The following is a 24,317-nucleotide window of genomic DNA, read 5'->3' on the forward strand; positions in this document are numbered from 1 at the left end:
TCGTACTGAATGACACCTTCCAGAGCACTTTGGACTTAGCCAGTGTCTCCGGGAGCCCAGGTAGAATATGGGAGGAGGGGGCAAAACAAATCTCTCTTCTAATCTTTCGCCCAACACAATTAGTTTTGTGCCGTGACGCCTCCCACTTTCATTCGCGTTTTTCCCCAGTATCACATGTCTTGCTTTTTACCCCGACCTTTCGAAGCCCGTTTCTCCCCTCCACCCATTTAGTAGTTAATGCGTGTTATGGACAAGAAGCACCTCCTCCCAATGCTTCCTTCTAACCGCGCGATCTCATGCTTGCCCAGAAACTCCCCAAAATCTCCATGGCTGGGGTGGCCGGTGAGGAGCCACGACTAGAAGTTTAGCCGGCCGTGCTTCCCCGGTCGGGCCCACTCACTCAGACACGCTCACCGCCGGTTCTAGTAAAATGGCAAAGACTTTATTTATCGGAGAAAGAGGCCTTGGGAACAGTCCGCAGAGGAGAGGGCAGGGCAGGAGCAGGGGAGGAGCACGCGCGACCCACGCTCAATGAGCCATCCTTGTCTGGCCAAGTGGAGGTGGGAGCAGGGTGTTGGAGATGGCAAGACAGACTCAGAGCTGCAGAGGAAGTGGGGGTGAGGGCTTGGGTCGGCCTCCTCTCTGTCTCTGTCACATGCAAAAAAATTCTAAAAAGAGTAAAAAATAATTCTAGGGCTTTGGGTTCTGTTTTCGATGGTTGGTTATTGGTTGGATGTTCCCCTATTTTGTCCCTAAGAGCTGGACTCCAGCAATCTGTCCCAGAAAAATGCGAGAGGGAAAGAGGAATCTTAAAAATAGCATAAGTGGGTATTGGGAGACAGAAATGGCATCGAAAACAGACTTCTCTCGCGGGGGTCGGGGGAGGTAAAATCGATTTAGAAACTTGCAAGTCAGGACCCAGCTGCCTCCCTTACCCCCTTCTCACGAGGGGGGAAGAAAGGCAGAAGGAAATAAAAGAAGTCAACTGCAAACGGCCGAGGGAGGTGAGAGGGAGCTGGCTGGTGCATTCGCCACATGCAGAGAAAAATCAAAACAGCCTGAGCTACCCCCTTCTCTAGACCGCGGGTTAGTGTTCTGGATTCTGCCTCGCCCTCAGCCAACCCGGCAGCCCGAGAGCTTTGAAAAACATCGAGATCTCTGAGATTTAAAAAAAAAAAAAAAAGAGAAACGAAAAAACCAGGCTGCGGTGGGAAGAACCTGCTATATAGGTTTAAATATTTATACAGAAGCCATACAGAATTGCACGGCGAGGGCTCCCGGAGCGGCGGAAGCCGTGTATAGCAGCCCGCCCGGCGGCCAGCCCGGGTTTATTGCTTCGAGAGGGAAGAGGCGGCTGCTGGGAGCCGAGTCCGGGCCCTGGGACAAGGAAGGAGGCGGGAGTTGCAGAGGAGGTCCCAGCTCCCCTCGGCGGTCGGGTCCGGGAGGCGGCGGGTGTGCGGGCGCTTGGGGCCCAGGGCGGCGAAAGACACAAGGCGCCGCTCAATCGTCCACGTCGATCTCTTCGTCTTCCTCATCCTCCGAGCAGTCCTGGCTGCTGGTCCTCTGGTCCGTGAGCGGAGAGGCGGGCGAGAGCTGCAAGGGCCCGGCGCCCGGGGCCTGCGGGGCGCCTGGGGGGAGTGCAGGAGAACCCGGCCTCGACTTGGCCCTGCCACAGCCACCGCCGCCGCCGCTTGCGGCCTCCGAGTTCTGCTCGAGTTCTGCCAGCGCCACGATGTCCATCTGCCCGCTGGGGCCCAGTTTCTTGGCGGACTCCACGTCGGCCTTCATCTCCTCCAGATCCCGCTTGAGCTTGGCACGCCGATTCTGGAACCAGGTGATGACCTGTGCGTTGGTGAGGCCCAACTGCTGCGCGATTTGGTCGCGATCTGCTGGGGACAGGTACTTCTGGTATAGGAAGCGCTTTTCCAACTCGTAAATCTGGTGATTGGTGAAGGCTGTGCGGGACTTTCGCCGCTTCTTGGGGGTCTGCCGCTGCCCAAAGATGGTCATCCCATCACGACCTGGAAAGAAATGACAGTATAGGCTCCCATCGGGAGAGTGGAGAACCCACCCTAGCTCTCACCCTTTAACTCCCCACACCACACAGGCCCATCAGGGCCTGCAGTCTATCCTCATTTCCCTTCCCCTATTTGACTCAGCTTCTCACACCAGAGCAAGCCTGAATTGTCACAAACCTCCTGTCTCTGGTCTCCTTGAAATCGCTAAGAAAATTTGTTTTGGTTTCTGCCTGCCACCTAAGACTTGGTTTGAAAGATTCAAAGTCTCTGCAAGCCAGAGGAACCCAGATAGGGACTCTGGGATCACAGTGTCAACACGGTGTTGGTTCCCCTATTGCTTCCCAACCGCCGCCTGATACTATCCTACCCAGAAAATCGCAGCAAAAGGTTTTCTTGATTCCCCACCCAGAAGCGTGTAGGGCTAGGAGCGCCAGGCCACTGGGAATCTGGGAACCAGAGGGAGCCGAGCAGAGCAGAGCATGCAGACTGGGTTCCCACCACACTACTCAGATCACCCGGACTCTGGCCTACCCAGAGGTCTACAGGAAATAGGGATTGGGTTCTGTCCCACCTATCACCACTCCCAGCGGCAGCGACTCGGGCTGGAGGGCCCTGGCGACCGGCGCGGGAAGAAGTGGGCAGAGGCATAGGGCACAAAACAGAAGCGTGAGGCATTGGGCAAAGGGAAACCTAGCGGAGGCTCTTACCTTCCGCTGCCTGCAGGACGCTGACCTCGAGCCCCTTAAACGTCTTGCTTGCGAGCTCCTCCAGCGCGCACAGCGGCGAGGTCTGCGAGAGTAGCGCGCGGCCCGCCAGGGGCAAGCCGCCCGGCGCATGCTTGTCCGCGGCGGCCAGCAGGTGCGCCGCCCCGCACAGCGAGTAACTTCTCCGCACAGACGGCTTATTGAGGATGTCCTCGATACTGAATGGCGTCAGCGGCTTGTTGGAGTTGGCGGGCGGTGGCAGGTGGTCTAGCGGGCTGCGCCGCCGCTCCTCCCCTGGCACCGCCTTGCCGTCCTCCTTGGAAGTCATCTCGGCCTCGTTTGGGGGCCCCGCCGGGGCGGCTCCGGCCGCGGGGACCCAGCCCGCGGGCAGCTCGGGCGCCGGGCGGTGCGAGCAGGCGGCGGCAAGGAGGCCGCGCCAGGCAGGGCGCGGACAGGGCACCGGACTGATTAGTGCGGTGGCTGAGGCAGGCTTAGACGCGCGGGGCCCACGAAGTAGAGCGCTGACGCGGGCGCCGCCGCAGCCGCCGCTGCTGCCCAGGCTTCCAGCAATCCGGGGCCGGAGCCGGGGCGCGCAGCGCGGGGCTCCAGTTTCGCCAGCCCCGGTGCTATTTAAAGGTATCAGGTGGCTCCGCGGCGGCTCCTGGCCCCGGGTCCTGGCGGCGGCAGTTGGAAAAGCCGAGGCAAGGGCGCCGATCCCGGACTGCGAGGGGAGGCGGAAAGACGGGGCAATTGACTATTGCTAACAAGTTATCCTTGATCGAGGAGTAATCAATTATCTGCAGCTTCACGGCACTTCTCTTTCTCTTTGCTTTCTCCCAGTCTTTCTCCTCTCTTCTTTCTCTCTGTTCTCTCTCCCTGTCCTCTCTCCCTCCCTCCCTCCCTCTCTTCTCTCCTCTCTGCTCCCCCCGTCTCTCTCCTTCTCTACCTCTCCCTCGCCCTCTCTTTCACTCTCTCTCTCTCTCTCTCTCTCTCTCTGTCCAATGCAGGCGGCTCTAAGTTGGGAAGCTCATTAATTAGCGGGCCGGGGGTAGGAGGAGCCGGCTGGAATTAGCCTGCCTAATGCGCCTGTCAGTCCGGGCGCTGCGCCGCGCTCGGCCCGAGCTGTTTGTAAATTACATTAGCGGCGCCGTTATTGCACCCGAACCTCGGGCGACTGAAAAGCCACCGCCCCCACCCCAAACTGAGAGCCGAGCTCCGGGCGCACCCGCCTCCCGCAGGCCTTGGTTGCGGTGGCAGCGCCAGCCCGGAGGTCTCAGGCTCTCCAACCCGGGATTTGGAGTCCGAGAAGGGTGGCGGGAGCCCCAACAAGGGAGGGACGCGGCCGCGGCGCGGGTCAGGTAAGAACAGGAGTCCGGGTGGGCCCGGTTTCGCCCACTGTGGACTTTGCCAAGCCGAAATCAAGAACCTAGAGCCCCATTCCCGGATCCTTGTCCCTCACCCCCCAGCTCTGGGCCATGTGCTTGGAGAAAGGGAACCTGAAGCCCTCCTGGACTGGCGCGCAGGAGGTCAGAGCCAGCTTCACAGCCCTGGGTGGGCAACGCGGGACAGGGGTGGAGATTCCAGCGGTTGGGGGAGGGGGCCAGTCAGAGGGCTCAGCCTTCCCCATGCCAGGAGGCGGAGGGAGGAGTTGTTGGTGCTGTGAGCGCCTCTACCCCGGCCTGAGACCAAAGCGGCCACCCTACCTCCTCCGGCAATCTTGCACACTCTTTGCCTGGTCTGCGACTGGCTCTCCGGCCGGCTAGGGTACGACTCTTTTGATGATAGGCGTCTGATGGGCAAACGGGCCGAGTGCCGGAGCTCCTGGGGCGGGCTTGGGGCTTCTCCGCTGCTCTGCCCCGGCCCGGGCCGGGGCCCCGTTGCGGGCCCCGCCCAGCCCAGCGCCGGGCTTGTGTGTACTGCCCGGCCGACTCCAGCTGTTCCGGATGCTGGGCGGGGGCCCGTAGGGGGCCGGGCTAGGGCTGGGGCTGGGCTCTCAGAAACTCGCAGGGAGGCTGGGGTTCCAGTTAGGCTGACCGCTGGGGAGCCCTATGGCCTGGAATCTGTGAATATTAGATGGGCATTTTGTGTGCATCGTTACTTGAAGGTGTTTATGTTTTTGAATATGCATATTTGTGTGTGGTTCTCCATGTGTATATTTGTGTAAACCTATGTGAACCTGTGGGCATGTTAGTGGGTTTGAACCTCAGCTATGTGTTTCATTTCCCTGAAGCACAACAACGGGGCTGTGCCCCCAGGCCCTCTTCTCTCTTGCTACCCCATCTGGTTGGTTTGTGTCTGCCCCTAATTTTCCATTTCTGCCCTTGGAGAAAGGGGAGGAAGAGGGAGTTGGAGCCAAGGGAAGTTCTCCCTGCTCACACACAGAGGCACAGACTCTGCCGGCTTTGTTTGTAGTACGGGTAGTGTGGTTAGTGTGGTTGGACAGCTTAAGCTTGAACCAGAGGAGGGACCAGAGAGGCCAGTTTGAGGGCTCAAGGCCTAGGGCAGAGGTTGTTGGAATAAGAAGAATGGAACTTCTTTCCCCTCATACCTGTCCTGGAGGGGGAGTGGACTGAGCTGGGCTATGGAACAGAGAGCAGATTCTCTCCCTGCCTCCAGTGGAGAAGCAGCTGAACACCAGAGATTGGTTTATCTCACAGTTAGTTGTGTCTGGAGTCATGACTTGCAGCTCTCTGGAGTAATAGGGATGGATTAGGGAGACTGAATTCTCCTGTGGGGTCCTAGTGCTGACCTGGAGCATGCCTGAGAATGTTGGAAGGAGCTTGATGCTTCCTTCCCTACCTTTGCACTGGATTTTGGAGGAAGGACAGGTGCTCAGAGGAAGAAATGGTGTAAAGAGGGATTTCAGATCTCACAGAGCTGCAGATCCATTCCTGGGCCATGCCTGTTTCTGAGGCATCCCTGCTACCCTGAAAGCCACAAGGAGATTCTGGGCCTAGAAATAGTAGAGTCAGAGTCTAGGAACTGGTGAAGAACAGAAGAGAGAAGGGGAAGATTTGGAAGGGGGAGGGCAAGATAGGTCTGCCCTCTCCTTTCACTTACCGCATTTAGAATCCCATCTCATCCCTTTCCTACCATAACCTCAACTTCCTGACCAGAACCTCAGTCAAACTCCATATCAGAGAGATCTCTCCAGATCTGGGACTGGGAACTTTGAGTTCTATCCTAAGGTGAGGGTATCCTCCCATACCTGCCCTCTTTCCTTTCCTGTTACTTTATTCTCTGCAACTGATACTGGCCAGAAGGACTATGCCTTAGGGAAAAGCCCAGCAGCTGCTATTGCCCATCTCCCAGTCCCCAAAGACCAGTGGAGTTCAGGATTACTGAGAGACTTCTAGGAAGGGGTGGAATGTGAACTGAGGAGCATGAGAGTCTTGTTCCCTGGGACCTTTAGTTTTTAGCCACACTATGTCAGAGTGGGGACTACATTACACCATCCTTTGATGTATCACCTCCACCCACCTTCACCAAATGTCTCCTTCCCTGGGCGGCCCAGCCCTGCTACCTTTGGTTCATCCACCTAATCAGTTGGCCTCTTGGCTAAACATGTTCAGGAGCTCTGCATATTTAGGGGTTCCACCTAGTTCTTTGTTGTTTCAATTTATTTTCCCAGGTCTCCTCATCCAGGCCACCTTGGAAAATCAACCTAACGGTCCCAGCAACCTTTTCCCCACCCTGTGGTTCTACCCTATCTCCACCCCTAAAGCCCCAGTGTGTGCCCAGCTAAGACTTTCTGGACTCCTAAGAGTCCAAATTCTCTGGCCTCCCTCACCCTTCTTGCAGAGCAGTGAGGTGTATTTTGGGTTTGGGATTGGACTCCCTCCTCTCTGCCACCAGACTGAGATCCTTGAGTTTGATGATTCCATCCATCCCAGACTGAAGGACAACTGTTATTGGTTGAATAAGTTTCCATCAAGCAAACAGGGTTCAGATGGCTGGGGAATGACTTGGGCCAAGACTGTGAGACTCTAAAAGAGAACTAACCAGTAGGGGAATGGAGGTTGGTTGGAAGGAACCCAACCATCACTTTCTAGACTCTAGTCTTTCTGCCCAACTTTCTGCTAAGGAAAAGAAGACACTTAGAGGTTCCCCCACCCCTAGCCAACTGGGACATTGTCTTTTTACCTGGAGCTGTAATAAACTGATCCCCAGAGTCTGCTCCACAGAGGAAGTGCTCATTTTCAGAGCCAGTTGTACACCATATCCTGACCTTTTTTTTTTTTAATGGGATAGAGGCTTTCTTTTTTCTTTCTTTTTTTTTCTTTTCTTTTCTTTTTTTTTTTTTTTTTTTGGTACTGGGGATTTAACCCAGAGGCATTTTACCACTGAGCTACATCCCAGCTCTTTTTTATTTCTTATTTTTAGACAGGGTCTTCCTAAGTTGCTTAGAGCTTCACTTACTTGCTGAGGCTAGCCTCAACCCCCCCCCCCCAAAGTCGCTGGGATTACAGACATGAGCCACCATGCCCAGCAGCATATTCTGACTCTTGAAGTCTCCTTTACTTCCTATAAGGCCAGGGTCTAGCCTTATTTCATCTCTAGTGGAAGGGGAAGGGAACATTCTACCCAAAATCTGTCTGCCCCCTTCCCAGTTTAAGGAAGATTCTGGACAAAAAGAAAAGAAAGAGCATTCATTCACAAATGGCCATGATAAGGGGACCCAAACAAAATGAATAATTCCTTAGCACAGGAGAGAAATTCACTTATACCCCTGGGGTTCCATCTGATCCATCAGTCTATATTGTTTGGGTGGCCCCATTCATTTCCAGGTTCTTTGTGTAAGTACCACCCTTAAGCCAGAATTCCTTCTGAAGGAAAGAGCCTGACTCCACTTAAAACAAGTCAACTTGAGCATTGCTCTGGGTCACATTTTCTCATGTAGACTTGCTACTCTTGACACTCCATATGGAATTCAGAAAGTGCTTTCTGTGCTATAGAATTAGCACAGATTAGGTGGCCTCCTGTTATCCTGACTGAGCCAGGACTGCCCAGTAGTCCTTACATTCGGCCCAGGGTACTATCTGTAGCTACAACTGTAATAACTATGGCAATAAATACCATAAGCCCTGAATCCAGGCTGTTTTATTTATTTCATTTATTACAACCTTTGAGGTAGCTACTGCTATTACCCCTATTTTACACATAAGCAGGAGCCCAGAGAAGTTCTCTGGGGCCCAGAGAAGTTCAGTAACCCATGTCACACAGCATGTTTTGAAGTGATAAGGACTGGAAAACTTTTTTTTTTTTTTTTTTAGACTCAAGTCTGTGCCCTTAATCCCTGAACTATGAGGTTCTTAATCAGAGATCCCCAAGGGCTTTTTGAATGAGCTTCAGGAGTTCTGCAAACCCCAGAAATTGTGTATAAAATTCATATGTGAGCCCTGATGGGCATATTTTTCTGGGGCTAATATTACATAACACACTAGAGTCTCAAAAGTGTTGGAAATCCAGAAAAGGTAAAGGCCAGAATCAGGCCAGTGGGGAATGGGAAGTTGTCTCCTCCCAGGCCTGGGGAGGGGAGCCAGCTGCTCCAAAATTCAGTCTGGGTTCCAAGCTGGTTTCTGAAACTGCCAGGCTTTCTCTAGCTAAGCTTAGCTTTCAGGACCTCTGGTGAGGTGAGGCAGGGGCAGGATCTGAGGGCTGGCCATTCCTTTGAAGAGCACCCCCTTCCCTGCTCCTTTCCTCCCTACTTCTTTTGTGAACCCAGTTCCTTCAGAACCTAATGTCTAGGTGGCTACCCACATAAGAAGCTTCTTCTGGGAACTTCAGTCCTATATGATGGGAGGAGCTGGCTGTTCTTTGGAAGTATGAAGGGTATAACCTGATAACGGAGTGACAGAAATAGGCAGGTATGGGAAGACTTACCAGGAGGTTACTCAAGTCCTGGGTGCCCATGCTATGCGACCACCAGAATAGTCTTCTATTTTAGTCCCAAGCCTTTGCCCCCTTTATCCCAAAGCCAGAAATGTCTCTTCCTGATACCTCTTGCCCTGTGCTTAATGCCCAATTCATTTCCTTGGAGAAACCTTCCCTGCCCTGTCCAGCTCCTCAGCACACCCCCTTGGGGCCACTATCACGTTGCTAGGAACATGTTGGATTTGTTCATCTTCCCTTCTTCCTCTCTCTCTCCATTTGGCTGTGAACTTACTTAGGGAGGATGAAAATTGAATTTCCTCTCTATGCCCCTATGCCAGGCTGGCATATACCAATGTCTCTCCCAAGCACTCGCTGAATGTATAAACTAAATTCATAAGAGACAAAGAGAGAACCAGGCAGGGCTCTCAGCCTATTCGGAATGAGGACTAGGGATACAAGGGAAGGGTAGATGCATCTTTTTTTTTTTTTTTGCCAGCTGTGAGCAGATGTGTGAGGCACCCTGCTGCTTACACCTCCAATGCACAGAGGGGCAGAGACCTCATTCTTTAATGATTTTTGGCTGGGAGTGGAGTGCTGGGTTCCAGATCCAGCTGTGGTGGTGTGATCTGATTTAGGAATGAATTTTGTTCACACTGATTTTTGTTTTGTTGTGTTTGTTTTGAAAACCAGAAGTAGAGAGGAAGAACAGACTAAAGATGGGGAGTGGTAGGAGTAGCAAGAAACAGACACCATTCCACCCCCAATAGTCCAGGGGGTCTGTCAAGAGGGTAAAGGAAGCTAAGTGTGTGGAGAGAGGGGCTAGTTCTGTTTCCACTGGAGGTAACATTTGAGTGGAACTTGGAAAAACCAGAAGCATTTGAATAGGTGGGGAAGCAGGAACCATTTTGGAGGCAAGGGGGAATAGTCAAGCAAGAGCCCAGAGGTGTCAGCCCAGAAGGGAGCTGGAGTGTCACCATACCTTTTCCCTCTGTTGCCTGCTGGGGTCCAGATGAAATCCATGGTCCCTTGTACACCCTAGTGGGTTTGCAGGCTTGGGGCAGTGATTGGTGGGCTCTTGGGATAGCTGTAGGGCTTGGAGGAGTCCTTGAGAGAGTCTGTGTCAGGCCCTTATGGATGGTTCCTCTCTGGCTGCTTCAGAGCTGACAGTTCTCTCTACTAATCCAGTGGGCCCAAGAACTCCAAGAACAGAGCAAAATCACTAATGATAGTCAGCATCCTCCATTCCATAGAGGTCTCATAGCCTTTGGGAAGGCGCCAAGCACAGGCCAGCAGCGGGGTTTGGTGGAAAGACACAGGGACCAAGGGGGAGAGTCCAGGAAATGGAAGAGAAAGCCTGTCCAGGAAGGCGGGGGGGGGGGGGGGGGCAAGAAAGGCCTGAGTCAGGCTTCTCATAATAAACAGCATGTGAATAATTCAGGAGAGGCCCAGGGGCTCATTGCTTTAGAACCGAGGCAGTTCGTGCAGCCCCACAAGTCCCGGCAGAGCCCAGGGGGCCACTAATGCACTAGAGGAAGGGGGCTCCCTACTGCTTGGTATCCTAGGTTATGCCCAGGCTGAGTTCCAAGAGCCTTGGCATCCCTGATCCAACCGTCAGAGGCAGACTGCAGGACATTGCTACCCCAGCCCAGCGGCAGGACCGAGGCCAGAATAGGGCAAAGAGGAGATATGAGTGGCTGACCTGCAGAAAGTCTGGCAGCCAAACTACCCAACCACACCAGGAACATGGGCTTCGAGCCTCGAAGCAAAGTGGCAAGACAGTTTTGGTCCTGTGCTTGGATCCAGTATCCTTGGGGAATTCGACCAGTGAGGGATTTTCTTTGCTATAGAAGTGAGGCGCCAAGTAAACCTCAGGGCCCTCCACCGGCTCTGGACCGCTGGGTCTCCTGGCCTCTGTTCCCACCTCTCCCAGGCCGGGGGGGGGGGGGGGGGGGGGGGGGGGGGGGTCCAAGTTTGGATGCGCCTCAAGCATCTGTTTTGTCCCGGGCCTCAGCATTCACCTCGGTGCGGGAAGGGAGTCCTAGGCTGCTGGGCATGTAAGAAAGAAGAGTGAAGCCTTATTTCGTTTGAGCAATACCAGCTAGTTCCCTTTGGTGCTTCCCATGTGTCAGTGGGTTCCTAATCTTGAGGGATCGCACTCATCCCATCTCATTTCCAACAACACCTCCAATTTCTCTAGTTCCTGTCCACGCCCTTCATTTCTACTAGGTCAACCTAACCCTGTATTCGGCCTCTGACTCCTTTACCCACACAACCTCCCTCACCTCGGTGAGTCTCGGACCAATACGCTCGCACAGGCTCCGCAGGCTCTCCAGTCCAGGGCAGGCGCAAGGAGGCCCCTAGCCGGTCTTCAGGTATGTTGCGCTGCCCGACCCGAAGACACCAGGGAAGCAGCTCCCCTCTGCCCTCTGCCCCAATTTTCCTCCTTTTGCTTATGGCTCATCCTCTTCATCTTCCCTCCGCCTCTACACATTTCTTATTCGTTTTTCTTCGTTTGGAGAGGTATGGCGGCCGCAGCCCCGGCCCCTGGGGAAGTCTGGATTTACTCTGGCGCTGTTAGCTCCGGTTTGACAGCCAAATCTCCATCCCGGGATTCCTAGAGGCTCAGCAGGGCAGCTCAGGTGTCTGTGGAGATGCAGATGAGGTGGAGAGATGGCACTTTGACCTCACACTGCTCCGCTGCTGGCGGGCTGTAAGATTTTGGTAAGTTCTTTTAACCTCTTTGCCTTGATGGTAGCAAAGGGCAGGAGACTTAGGGAAGGGTGACGGGAGCCTAAGCCTTTTACTTTTTTTTTTGGTGGTGGTGCTGAGGATTGAACCCAGGGCCTTGCACATGCAAGGCAAGCACTCTACCAACTAAGCTATAAAAAAACAAAACAAAACAAAAACAAAAACAAAAACAAAAAACAAACAAACAAACAAACAAAAAAAACCTTACCTGCCTTGGGGCTTAAGGAGCAAGTGAGATTCAAGGAAATTCTAGGTCTGAAATGACTATTTATTTAAAAGAACATTTAGAGAGCAATTGGTAGTTGCTACTTGTTTTTCTTTCTTCATTTATCTTTTTTTCTTCTTCTTCTTTTGTAAACAGCCGTTGAGGTGCCAGGCATTCGACTCCTTCTCTCCAGTTCTCACCGTCTCTATTTTGCAGAAGAAGAAACACGTGAAGGTCTCATCGCTCTAATCAGCCTCACAAGGGGCATTCGAACCCAGATCCAGTTAGAAGCCTCTACACTTTAAGCCTTTGCAGTCTTGCCTTGGACCCAGGGCCAACTAAGCCCAGAGGAGTTGGGTTGAATTCTCAAGCATTCGTCCCCTGCCCCTCCTGGCTCTGGGAAAGGTTTGAAAATTTTATTTTCGGGCTAACGATTTTGGCGGCGCCTAAAGAAGGACGGAAGTGAGACCACGGAGGAACCTAAGTTACAGGCGAGCCCCTAGGGAGGCGGCAGCGGCAGGGTCGAATTCAAATCCCTTCTGGACTTGTGCTCTTTGGAGTCTGTCCTAGTCTGGCTATTCTGTGGGGCCTATTTTGGGACAGTCCTGGACCAAGAGGGAGAAGAAGCAGAAGCAGATAATTCCCCCACTATTCCTCTCTCTCCAGGGGCACCTCGCTGGGGTCGGATCCCTAGCTGGAGGAGGGGTTGGCTGTTGGGGAGCGGAATGGAAGCATAAGCCTAGGAACCTCCGGGTGGGCGGGGAGGGACTGGAGTCAGGCTCTCCGGCGACCAGGTACCAAGTCCTAGCGCATGGTCGCTTTGTGGCAGCCCCAACAGGCCACGCGTACCTCGCCACAAGTCCCATTACGTTGTATTTATGCTTCAGTTTATTGTTTCTCCCCCTCTCTTATTATGGTCTCACTCTGGGGGAGGCAAAGGATATAATATATTCATCTTTATTATACCAAATCTGTGTGAAGCATTTAATAAAATGCTGTTTCCACACAGCCAGGGATATTTGTGTGAGCCATTCTTAAGTACTGAGGGCGCCTCCGCCACAGCGCCTGCTGCCGGCGGATCGTGGGAAGTGCAGGCCCCTGCCCGCAGGTGCCCGAGCCCACCCAACGTCCGTGACCTTCTCTCTCTCAGGTCCCAGCCCCCACGCCCCTCCTAGTCTGTCTCTCCCGGACTCCTCTAGCTTTAGCCTGACAGAAAGGGCTCAGAAGAGCCAAGGTCAAGCCCCACTATGTTCCTAACCCTCTGTGAGCCTTGCTTTGTTCCTATGAAAATTAGAAGTCCATCACCTTCTCCCTTGCAGGGCTCTTGGGAGAGGGAAGATGATGTAAGGATGGACAAAATTTTATAAATACGAAAAAAAATCGAGAATTTGTGGGGAGGGGATATGTGAGGGCCAGAGAGAAACATGGAGGCTGCAGGAGTGGTTCCAGGTAGCAGAGACAAAGCTGGACCCCAGGGGAGCAGATGAATGCAGCAACAGTTTGAGAGGAGCTCGGAAGGTTTCAGCAGCCTGGGCATCACTCCCGGCGATGAACCTAAAAAGCATCTCTACTGGTTTAAATGCACCTGGCATCGTCCTTCCTGCCTAGTCATTGTTAGTCCTGTGTACAGCTAGCAAATGAAGGCTCTGAAAGATCAAGTGGCTTATTTGAGGTGACCTAGCTAGGAAGTAGTATATAAAATGATACTGTCTTCCAGACTCCATGTCCCTCCCTCACCTAGCCCTCTTACTTCCTGTTCCTAACAACCCACCCCATCATCCAGGGTTTACCTACAAACTTCATGTTCTACCATACACACACACATACATACACACACACACACACACACACACACACACTCCTACCTGAAGATGCCCTAGGAAGGAGAAACAGTCTCATGACTTTCCTTAGCCAAGCCCACTGCCTGGGTACTTTGAGGGCCCAGATTTGGACACATTGTCTGATTTAGGCTGTTTGTACCAGTGCACAGACAGAGCTGGCATTTAGGCCAGGCCAGCAGGAAGACCTGTGCAGGAGAGAGTTGAAGGGGCAGGGGAATCTCTCTGACTAGGATGAATACCCCCCACAATTGTTGATTCTTCTCTGTCCCCATCACCCCATCCTTGGGGGTAGGGGCTGTACCAGGTCACCCATATCCTGAGGGCTGCTTGTGGGAGATTTTTTGGAGGCTTAAGGTACTGGAGGAACCTGACAGTTCCCCCCTAGGCTAGCTAAGAAGGGTACAGACTAAGGGTATGGCAGGGCTAGGACTAAGGTGAGGAAAGCAGGCACCTAGAACCCAGAATTTAAGAAGGCATTTGCCCTTATTGTTGTGTAGATCCCTTAAATTTTGTGCTTCACCCTCATCCTGGCTCTGTTGTGTGTTCCCAGGAGATGGAACTCATGACCAGGGAACAAGAAGCCTGAGTTTAGCTCTTCCTTTTGAATGGCTGTCTGAGGGTAGAAGTGTAAAAATGGAAAGAGCCACCTTTTGTGGGAGTGAACTTCCTCTAAGAACACATAGTGTGCTTAAGCTGAGTTTAGAACCTGCGGAAAAGAATAATAATCTCAGGCTTATCATCATCACCATCATCATCCTCTTAATCATTCTGTCATCACTTTTTGTCAAATAAGAGCTCTCTACCTGGGCTGGGGATGTGGCTCAAGTGGTAGCACATGCCTAGCATGTGTGAGGCACTGGGTTAGATTCTCAGCACCACATAAAAAAATAAAATAAAATAAAGATATTGTGTCCACCTAAAAATAAATATTAAAAAAGAGCTCTCTACCTGTGTTATCTCATGTAATATATACAATGTGTTTTGGCTGAGGATGGTATATCAGATTCTCTGAACTTTGGGGTCCTTTCTGGCTCTAAGAGTCTATTGTTTCCTAACACAAAGAGCATCTTGGTGGTTCTGGTTGGTTGGTTCATTGCATTGTAGTTATTGTATGTGGGTTTGTCTCATGATCCATGTTAATGGGTAAGCTCTTTGAGGGAAGGGCCTGTATCTGATCCCATTTTTTTTATTCCCTCTCCTATTACATGCCAAGCACAGGCCTGGGCACATAGCCAATTTATAATGAATATGTACTGAGCAAACCCATGAGTAAACCAATGTCTAAAAGCTGTCTGTCTGGCCATCTGCTTTCCAGGCTGTGACCAACAAAGTCATCAGAGTAGCCACTGGGAGAGCCAGTACTACCTCTGCAGTAAATGTCATCTTCTCTACAACCAAGCTAAGTTCAGGCAGATACTACTAGAGCTTCCCCCAACAACATGTGCCCAGCCCTATGCTAGCTGGTGGGTAAGGCAAGGGCCAGCCCAGAGTTTGCCTGTACAGAAAGATCTCAAGACTGAGTCCTCATGAGAAGTCATTCAGGTGGGGAAAGGATCTATGAGAGATCAGAGTGGGGAAGGTTCCTGGAGCCATGATGTCCACCTGGCAGAGCTGAGTCTAGAATTGGTCCTTGAAGGATGGGAAGGATCGAGTGGTTGGAGTAAAGAAATGGAGAGTTCCAGGTTGGAGTAAGGGGGCAGCAGTGCAAAGGGACAGATGTAGGAATGTCCACAGTAGTTTTGGGGCATGGGCAAGCTGGCCTGGCTTGAGCACCAGAGGATGATAAGTGGGAAATGACATTTGTGGAACACCTTTAGTGTCCAGGCCACAGCTAGAGACCAGAAAATGGAGTTCAGAAACCAGGGCCTAGAAGTAAGATCTCAAGGACAAAGTCCAGGATCCAATCTTGTCCAAAGCTCTTCCCTTCTTTGTATAAGAGGCCACTTTAGTGACACCAAACTCAAAGAAAGTATATGAGTTTATTGGGGAACAAGATGGACTCTTCTAATTGGTTTGGCCTGGAAATTCAAGCCCAGAGCCAAGAGCAGCACAGTTCACACAAGGCCTGTCCTCCCCAGGTGGAGCATGACTAGCTGACTGTCTTGAGTTCCCTCAAATCAGAGTCTAACATCTGGCATCATTTGCACCCTGAACTGGGGCAGGAGTCACCCAGCAGTGTACACCCTCCCACACCTCCATCCTCCCCACCATCCTCTGAGACAGGTGGGATCTGAAAGTCTAGGCTGGGCCCAGCTGGGCCAGGCCACTGGAGGGTGGAGCTCCCGTGCCTGTGGCGGTGCCAACTGAGCCAGCGTGTAGGCGTTGCTGCGCGGCCTGTCGCGGAGCGCAAGCCTGCCAAGGAGCCGGAGCGCTGTGCTGCGTGGAGGGTGTCAGGGGTGGTATTGTCGGCGCACAAATGCTCAACTTTATGTACTTTTAACTAGAGGTGTAACAGATGGCCCCGTTTCTGTCCAAGCCAGGGAGACTGGTGCCCATTCCGGCTGCAGCCAATCAATCCCGCCACTCTGGGGGAAGCTACAAGCTGGGCTGGGAGGCCTGGAGCCAGCAATCGCACAAGGCTGTCTGCTCGGGCTGGCCCAGCACTGCCTCCGCCAGCCGCTCAGCCATGGGCCTGGGGAGGTAGGAGGGCAGGCAAGTGGTAACCCTGCCTGGAGCCTGGTCAGAAGCCTCTCTGGGAAGGAGAACCTGGACCCACCCATTAGGCCCCAAATGGCCAGTGAAGACAATCAAGTCCCCAACTCACCCCACCTTGTTCTCATTCTCCTATGATCCCCTATCAGTACCTAACCCCAAAGCCCTAGCTTCAGCTAGCTCCAGATCTGTAACTCTGCAGTGGTTACCAGACATTATTTGGGAGTAGGAGTAGGCAGCGGTGCCATTTGAAGAAATAGTCACAAGATTGTGGATGGCTTCAAAAAACGCCCAAGACAGAGAAGAGGAGAAAAAATAACAAGCCCAAAGGATCCCAGAGCTGAGAGAAAATGTGAACTAATCTATTTTTATATTCATACAGTCTATCAACAAACACTCATTGAAAGCCTGCTAGGAGCCAAATCCTTTATTAAGCATAAATAAGATAATTCCTGTCCTTGTGATCATCTCCAAGAGAAGGCAGACAAATATATAGGTAGTTGGAGTGCTGAAACAGGACTCAAAAATCTGCAGAAGGACCTTGGAAACACAAGAGCATTTAACCCTGCCAGGGAGATCCAGGGAAGATTCCAGCAACTGGGTGTTTCTGAGCTGGGTTTTCAAAATAGTGGTGCACATCTATAACCCAGTGACTTGGGAACCTGAGACAGGAGGATCACCAGTTTAAAGCCAGCCTGGCCATAGCAAGACCCTGTCTCAAATGAAAAATAAGGACTGGGAATGTAGCTCAGAGGTAGAGTATCCCTGGGTTCAATTGCCAGTACTGCAAAAATAAATAAATAACAGGAGGAGTTTCACAGAGGCAAAGGCAGAAAGGGGCATCTGAGGGGAAGGGACAAAATGCACAGAGATATAATAACAAAGAACATGGTGGTGGTAAGGGTCAGCAAAGACCCAGATGTGCCCGGGATTTGGGATAGAGGAAATGAGGAAGAGAGAGGGAATGAGGCTGGACGGGGAAGTGGCCAGGCCTGGCCATTTCTGTGGTTGGCAACCTGGTCCAATGGGTCTTTTCCCTCAGTTGCTACTGTCACCCACTGCCCCTTATCTTGAGACTAAAGGGAATGAGAAAAGGCAGAGCAAGGTCAACTCAAAGGGGAGGGTCCCTGTTGTGTCAGTTCTTCAGGACAATCCTAGTCCTGGCCTTCCTTTTTCCTGCGTTGAGGGACAGGGCTGTGAAATCACAGACCAACTCTCCCCTAACCATGTACCCTGTGGACTTCTGAGCCTCTTCAAAACAGCCTTTCCAAAGGTTCCCTGGAAAGGGTTTGGACTGGGCTTGGTGTGTAGCTCAGTGTTAGAGTGCCTGCCTAGTATGTGTGAGGGCCTGGTTCCTTCCCAGTGTCTCAAAGGGAAATAAAATTTTTTTAAAAAAGGAAGAAAAGGTTTGAACTTTATTTATTCATTTATTATTCATTCACCAAACATTGAACATCAGCTGTGTTTAAAGCCAGGCAGGAAACTGAGGCAGACAGACCATGTCATGGGCTGTGAAGAACTCAAGTCCAGACACAAGAGGATGAGAGCAGTCTGTTTGAGGGGGCTCCTTCCCTTTGCAGGAAATAGGATCTCCTGAGTAATCACAAGAAAAAGGAGGGCAGTTTGTATGGAAGTACGTGGTTTGTCATTGGAACTGAGCCCAGAAGCATACAGGGACAAAAGTAGCTCTGGGGACCAACTTCTCTTTCATGGTAATGTCCAAGGGCAACCCACAGGGCCTCTCCTTTCTCTGTGTGTCTCTCTCTTCATTATTACTAGTGAAATTAATAATCATTACTCTTGTTATAGGCAGAGGAATAATCATTAACAAGTTCTGAGTCAGATCCACTGTTGTACGTGTTCATCTCAACTAATTCTCGCAAGAACCTTGTGTGATTAACTGATATTGTTACCCCCATTTTACATATGAGGAAACTGAGGCTCAAGGAGGTTAGGTCACTTGCCTTACATTCAAGCTAGGAAGTGGTGGAGTCAGAATTCTCACTCAGGTCGCCTCCAGAGCCCCAGCTCGTAACAGTTTCTGACCCCTGTGCGGCAGTGAGAGCTTCCTGGGTTTCCTCATAATTTCTCATAACTGTGACTTGCATTTGACCAGGCGGCCTCTCTGAGTCTGGCTCTACATCACCTCTGTTAACTGCTCCAGTCTCTCAGTATTTCACAGTTCAAATTCCCAGGAGAGGAAATCGGACTGGCCCAGCTCATCTTTTAATGCCAAGCCACATTGTAAGCAGCTGCCCAGTGAAGAGCTGGCCAGGAGTGGAGCTGTGTGCACTCACGGATCAGCATCTTGGAGAGAGCAGAACATATACATAATATACTAAGGAATGGAGGAGAGTTTGTGGTTGGGTCTTGAAATAAGAGTAGGGTTTGGGGAGCACATTTGGAGACAAGGAGTTTCAGAAAGAGGAACCAACATGAACATAGACATGGGGGATAGCATAAGTCATGGTCAAGGACCACTGTGTAGTGCTGCTTATTAGGAGAAATGGGGTGTCTGGAAGAGGAAGTGGAAGGGAGGCTGGATAGCACATGAATGCCAGCAAAAAGCAGACTGAACATAATTCCAGGGGACTCACAGAGAATCTTTGAGCAGGAGACAGATATGATTGACATGTGCTTCAGGAAGAGTAATTGTATGCCCACCTGTCCCATTGCAATCATTTTTTAATATTAAATTGTTATTGTTATTTTAAAGAATTTTATTTTGCTCTCAAAAGCCTCCTGGTTTGGATAATAAAGTATACGGTCACCCCTGCTTTAGGACCCACAGCTATTGCTATGGTAGGATTATATGAGACAAGATGGATGAAGAATGCCATAGTTCAGGAAAGGAAGCCCAGAACAGAGGAACAGAGGGGAGAGACATAAAGGGGTGTGGGCCAATGTAAATTTGGCCAGACCTGGTGATAGAATGAGTTGGGGAGATAATGAAGGAGGACAGTGGAGTCCATTGACTCCAAAGTGTCAAGTTTGATTGAAAGAATGGGAGTCTGAATGCAGGGCTTGTTGGAGATAGAGATGGAGTTAATGGTTGTGGTTACAATGAGTCTAGGTTCTCCTGGGGCATCCACTTTGAGGTGCTTAGCAGAAAATTGGACATTTCAGACCAGAACTCAGAGCTGTCAGTTAAAGATTCTTCCAAGAAGATGGCTAGTTGAAGCCAGGGAGATGGTGAACCTGCCAGAGAGAGGGAAAAGGATGACAAGACTAGGAACTGAATCCTGGGAGATCTCTAGATGCAGGAAATTAGGGGAGGGAAAGAAGTTGAAGGAGACCGAAAAGGAGTAGTTGGGAAGTTAGGAAGAAAATGAGGGTGGTGAGTGGCCCGAAGATCATGAAAGTGTTTTAAGGAGGAAATTGGTATCAAATCCTCAGAGTGAAAGGTAAAGAACCTGACTGACATGATTAGGGTGACCACTCATTCAAAAAGCCTGTCTAGTAGAAAGGGAAAGAAGAGCTGAGAGGGACAAAATGTAGAAGAAGTTGCTGATGGAGAAAGTTCTGGGAAGCCGCAGGAGAGTTGGGTTCTTAACCAGGACCTCTTTCTTCTCGGGCACAGGAGGGAATGAAAAGGTAAGTGATGATCTAGGGAAATTCTGAGGTGGCTGGTGGGCTTGGGGGCAGATAGAGAGAGAAACATTACTTGAGGAATGGTCTCCACATTCTGGTCAGGTTAGAGGGAGGAGAGCAGGGGCTTGAAGACTTGCATAGAAAGTCTGTAATGGAATGTGGAATTGTAATTTAAGGACTAAGAGAAAGGTTTCTCCCACCAAATGCCAATGAGAGAAATGTTGAGGCATCATGAGCAAACTGTTTTTTTTTGTTTTTTTTTTTGGTTTTTTTTTTTTTCCATCTGTTCCAGCATGCCCGGGAATGGAAGCCAGAAAAGTAAATGGTGAAGTTTTTCAGGGCTAGAGATTGCTGGGCAGCACCACAGGAAGCATGGTGCTAAAGTGGCGGGTGTGGGACAGGGTAGGAAGGGAGGAAGTCAAGTCAGAATGAGAGTGATACGCGAGGAAAGGCGGAGGGTTTAAGGACCTAAAGCTCACACGTGCAGGGCTGGGGGGATGAGTGAGGTAAGAGAGTGGGAGATTGGGCTCAAAAAGAGGCGTTCAGATTCTGAAATTCTAGAGTTTCCAGGGATGAGAAGTGGTCATGCCAATTTGTGGCTGGACAGGAGTGTTCAGCATCCTGTCCAGAATGGCTGGACTCAAAACCTTCTGATCTTCAGCAACCCTATGCTAGAGATTGAGGAGGCTGAGTGGGGCAGCTGACATTTAAGCTGCTCTCAGAGTCCCTGGTGACAAAACTCAGGTTTGAATTTTTTTAAATCACAAAAGTGGTGTATGTTTCTCTACCAAGAAAATAAAAGAAAAGAAGTAGAACATTCAAATAATCGAAATAAAATAAAATAATCCATAATTTCACCCCTCAGAAATTACCAGTGGTAACATATTTTTAAATACTCTCCCAGATCTTGGTGTATATGTTTTAAATTATTTTTCTAGCTTATGAACAACAGAAATTTATCTTTCACAGTCCTGGAGGCTGGAAGTCCAAAATCAAGCTACAGACAGATTCAATACCTGATGGGGAACTACTTCCTCATAGAAAGTACCTATAGCTGTGTCCTCTTATGATAAAAGGGCCATATGTACTTTCTAAAAAACTGAAGTGTGGGTATCACTATATATGTGTGTATACACAGACACACACACACACACACACACACACACACATATATATATAATGTTTTTTTAAAAATAAATTTTAATTTTGGAATTTTAGATTACAGAAAACTTGCAAAGATAGTACAAGTAGTTTCTTCATATTCCCTTACCCAGTTTCCTCCACTGTTAACATCTTACTTACCATAGTACATTTGTCAGAGATTATTATTGACTGAACTCCAGACTTTATTTGGCTTTCACTAGTTTTTCCACTAATATCCTTTTCTTTTTCCAGGATTCAATCCAGAACACCGCATTGCATCTAGTATACATACTGCTTTGCAACCTGCTTGTTTTATTCAATGTTATGTGGTGAATGCCTTTCGATGATGCTAAACATTCTTCCACACCATCATTTTAATGGCTACATGGTATTCTGTTGATGACTGTACCATTGCCAGTCCCTACTGTGGGGTGTTTAGGTTGTTTCCAATTTTTCACTCTTCTAAACAAGGCTGGGATGGGCCCCTTGAAGCTAAATCGCCTGGACTATCCTGGTTTATATCCTTATAATAAATTCCTCACCACATCTTACCCAACTTCCCTCCTAAAAAGTTGTGTTAATTCACCCTCAAAACATCATCACTTAGACTTTTTTTTTTCTTTTACTTTTGTGGTGTTGGGGATTGAACTCCAGCCTTGCTCATGCTAGGCAATTTTTTTTCTTTTAAGTTTATAGCAGAGAGGGGTGTGGGTACAGACAGATCCCTAAGAGGGGCTGTCTCTCAATGCCAGATCTTCCCTCTGTACCCTCAATTCTTCTCTAGCCCACAGGGTCTCAGTTGGCCCTGACTGCAGTTAGCAGCTGGGGTGGGGGTTGAGTGTGGCCAGGCTATGGCCCCTGGACTCTGGGGACACCTCCTGAGCTGGGAGCTGGGGAGGGGGCATAGGCGGCTGCCTGGGCTTTGTTCTTTTGCCAGGATCTGAGCTGGTGGGAGGGAAGGGATGAGGAGAGGCTGTAAGGGGAGAGGGAGCCCACCTCTCCCCCCATGAAAGCTGAGAGGCAGGAGGGCAGCTCCCTGAGCCAGCCGGGGGCAGCAGACGGATTGGGAGAAACGTAACCTCCTGGAGACGCATGCTCCAGTTCAAGCGGGAGGCATTAAGGATGAAATATCTCCTGAGCAACAATTCATCTCTAACTGGGAGGAGAGGGACTCGCTGACATTTAGCTGTGATCAGGGGCTGCACACGCCTGTCTCCAGAAGCCTAACAGGAGCGTGGCCGCCTTGTGCACATGAAACTCCGTGTACATGTGTGGTGTTGGGGATTGCGCATGTGTAACCGTGTAAGGGACCACATATGGCTGCAGTGAAGCAGTGGGTATGTGGGTGACAGGGTGTGCAAGAAACCTTGTGACGGGATCGGAAGGATTACGTGTGACAATCCTGAGGCTCTATGTACACATGTGACAGTATGAGTGTGAGACTTTCTGTAATTGTGTGAAAGTCATGTCTATAACAGCATATTGGAACCTATGTGAGCATGTGTGTGATTGTGCAAGTTTGTGGTAGGGTATTGTGTATCAATATACTGTGATGGTGAGATGGACCCTAGGCTGAGACCACACGAGATTGGACTGGGTGTGAGAGAGAGGAGAGAGGAACTCGTCCCAGCCAGGGAAGCCATGAGGTGCTCCTGTGAGAATTAGAAAAACACACTCCAGGGGCTGGAGCTGTGGCTCAGTGGTAGAGCACCCACCTAGAACATGGAAGGCACTGGGTTCGATCCTCAACAGTGCATAAATAAATAATACTTAAAAAAATACCATCTGCCACAAAGATCTTTCCTGGGCCCTTTACACATTTTCATATCCCTCCTTTTCTCTCTCTCTTTCTCCCTCCTTTCCTTCTCCCTTCTCTCTCTCTCTCTCTCTCTCTCTCTCTCTCTATCTCTCTCTCTCCCTCCCTCCCTCCCTCCCTCCCTCTCCAGTGCTGAGAACTGAACCAGTGCTTTACACATGCTAGGCAAGCACTCTACCATTGAGCTACATCGCCAGCCTTCCATGCTCTCTTTTCTACAGTCCAGTGGAGTTGTCTCCACCATGACACTCACTGTGATTTTAATGTCTTCCACCATTTTGTGTCAATGTTTGTTGGGTATCCCTCTCCCCTGCTAGGCTGCAAGCATCATAGAGGCCAGGACCACTTGTCTCAGTCCATCTTGCTTATGGTTGTTACACTAGCTCCTAGCCCAGGTCCTGGGGCAGAGTAGTTACTCTATAAATATTTATTGACTGACTGAATAAGACTGGGGTTTCTGTGTTTGTGTATAAGTGCATATGCCCATACAAGTGAAGGCCTGAGCAAGGCCATTTGCATCTGCTGGACGTGTATGCCTATGAGTCAATGTCATTGTCAATCTCCAAACACTCTATTTCCAGAGAGACCATAGACAGGAATGGTCTGGAGACAAGAGGAAATTTGAAGAGGAAGAGGCCAGCTTCATCTCTGTACTGAGGAGGGGCAGGATGGAGGGAGCAGAGGCATAGGCCTTGCTGGCTAGAGGGACAGTCAGCGGTCAGACACTTCCTCCCCTGAAATGTGCTCTTCAGCCTCATTTTCCAGGTCTGGCTCACACCCTGAAAAGTTTCTATGAATTGGGACTCAGGCCCCAGGAACTTGGATGGGCCCTGACAGCATTTCTTTCTTTCTTTTTTTTTTTAATAACTTTATTTTATTTTATCTTAATATTTATTTTTTAGTTATAGTTGGACAGAATGCCTTTATTTTATTTATTTATTTCTATGTGGTGCTAAGGATTGAACCTGGAGCCTTGTACATGCTAGGCTGAGCCACAATCCCAGCCCCCCTGACAGCATTTCTTAGAGTTGAACTCAGGGGAAACCCATGCCTAGCCTGTCTGGTTCCATCCTAGGGCTAGCTCTTGACAGACTGCTCCCCCACACCTGGAGTCAGACCCCCAGTTCTGCTAGTGTCACCACATGATTCACCCAGGCAGACATAGAATTCCATTACTTTCCTGAGGGAAACAGAGTCCCTAGTACCACCCTAGTTCACCTCTAGCCATGACCTAGTCCTGAGAAGGGAGTTCTGTGGCCAAGAAATTTGAAGGAGATATATATGAAGGATGTAGAGATGTAGAGGATCCGTGTGGGATGAAGGAGATGGTAGAAAAGCAGAGAGAAAATGAGTTGAGAAGGCATGAAGGGGACAGAAAAGTTAAAATGTTGGGGGATGAGCAGGGAACAAATGGCTCAGTCAGAGACCTGACCAGATCCTTGCTGAGTATCACGGTTAGATGGGAAAAGTCTGGAGTTTACTCGGTCAGCCAACCCTACTGCTGCCCCCTAAAACCTGGAATGGTCCCGAGGCCCACTCATGCTGGCACTTTTGGGACTGAGATGGAAAGTTGTTCAGTTGGGAAAATGTGTTCAGAGATTCCCTTGGGGAGGAAGATGTTCTGTCTCAGATTAGCTGGAAGGACCTCAGGAAGGCCAGGCAAGAGGGATCCAAGCTGGTTGTTGTCCTTATGTGACCTGGGCCTCGGTTTCCCCCTCAAATTTG

General features: G+C 50.4%; 1 protein-coding gene and 1 long non-coding RNA gene across 4 annotated transcripts in view; one reads left to right on the forward strand and one right to left on the reverse strand.

Moving 5' to 3' along the window:
• Window positions 1-415: 415 nt before the first annotated feature.
• LBX1 (ladybird homeobox 1) lies at window positions 416-3,050 on the reverse strand (the record flags this gene model as incomplete). The annotated part of the gene is made up of 2 exons (XM_081268586.1): window positions 416-2,021; window positions 2,726-3,050. The coding sequence occupies 2 exons, from the start codon at window positions 3,048-3,050 to the stop codon at window positions 1,501-1,503; spliced, it is 846 nt and encodes a 281-aa protein (XP_081124712.1). The 3' UTR covers window positions 416-1,500.
• A 388-nt stretch (window positions 3,051-3,438) lies between these two features.
• The window catches only part of LOC308634606, a 35,056-nt gene continuing 14,177 nt past the window's right edge, over window positions 3,439-24,317 (forward strand). Inside the window, exons 1-5 of one of the 3 annotated variants that reach the window (XR_014019045.1) lie at window positions 3,439-4,080; window positions 10,823-10,968; window positions 11,117-11,317; window positions 11,706-11,954; window positions 13,941-14,330. This is a non-coding gene — a long non-coding RNA (uncharacterized lncRNA). Of the gene's footprint in view, window positions 4,081-10,822; window positions 10,969-11,116; window positions 11,318-11,705; window positions 14,331-24,317 lie in introns of those variants that run through there. The other 2 variants (XR_014019043.1, XR_014019044.1) reach the window with 2 other exon arrangements.

This window comes from Spermophilus citellus, assembly GCF_964194105.1.
Source record: "Spermophilus citellus genome assembly, chromosome: 15".
Taxonomy (NCBI): Eukaryota; Metazoa; Chordata; class Mammalia; order Rodentia; family Sciuridae; genus Spermophilus; species Spermophilus citellus.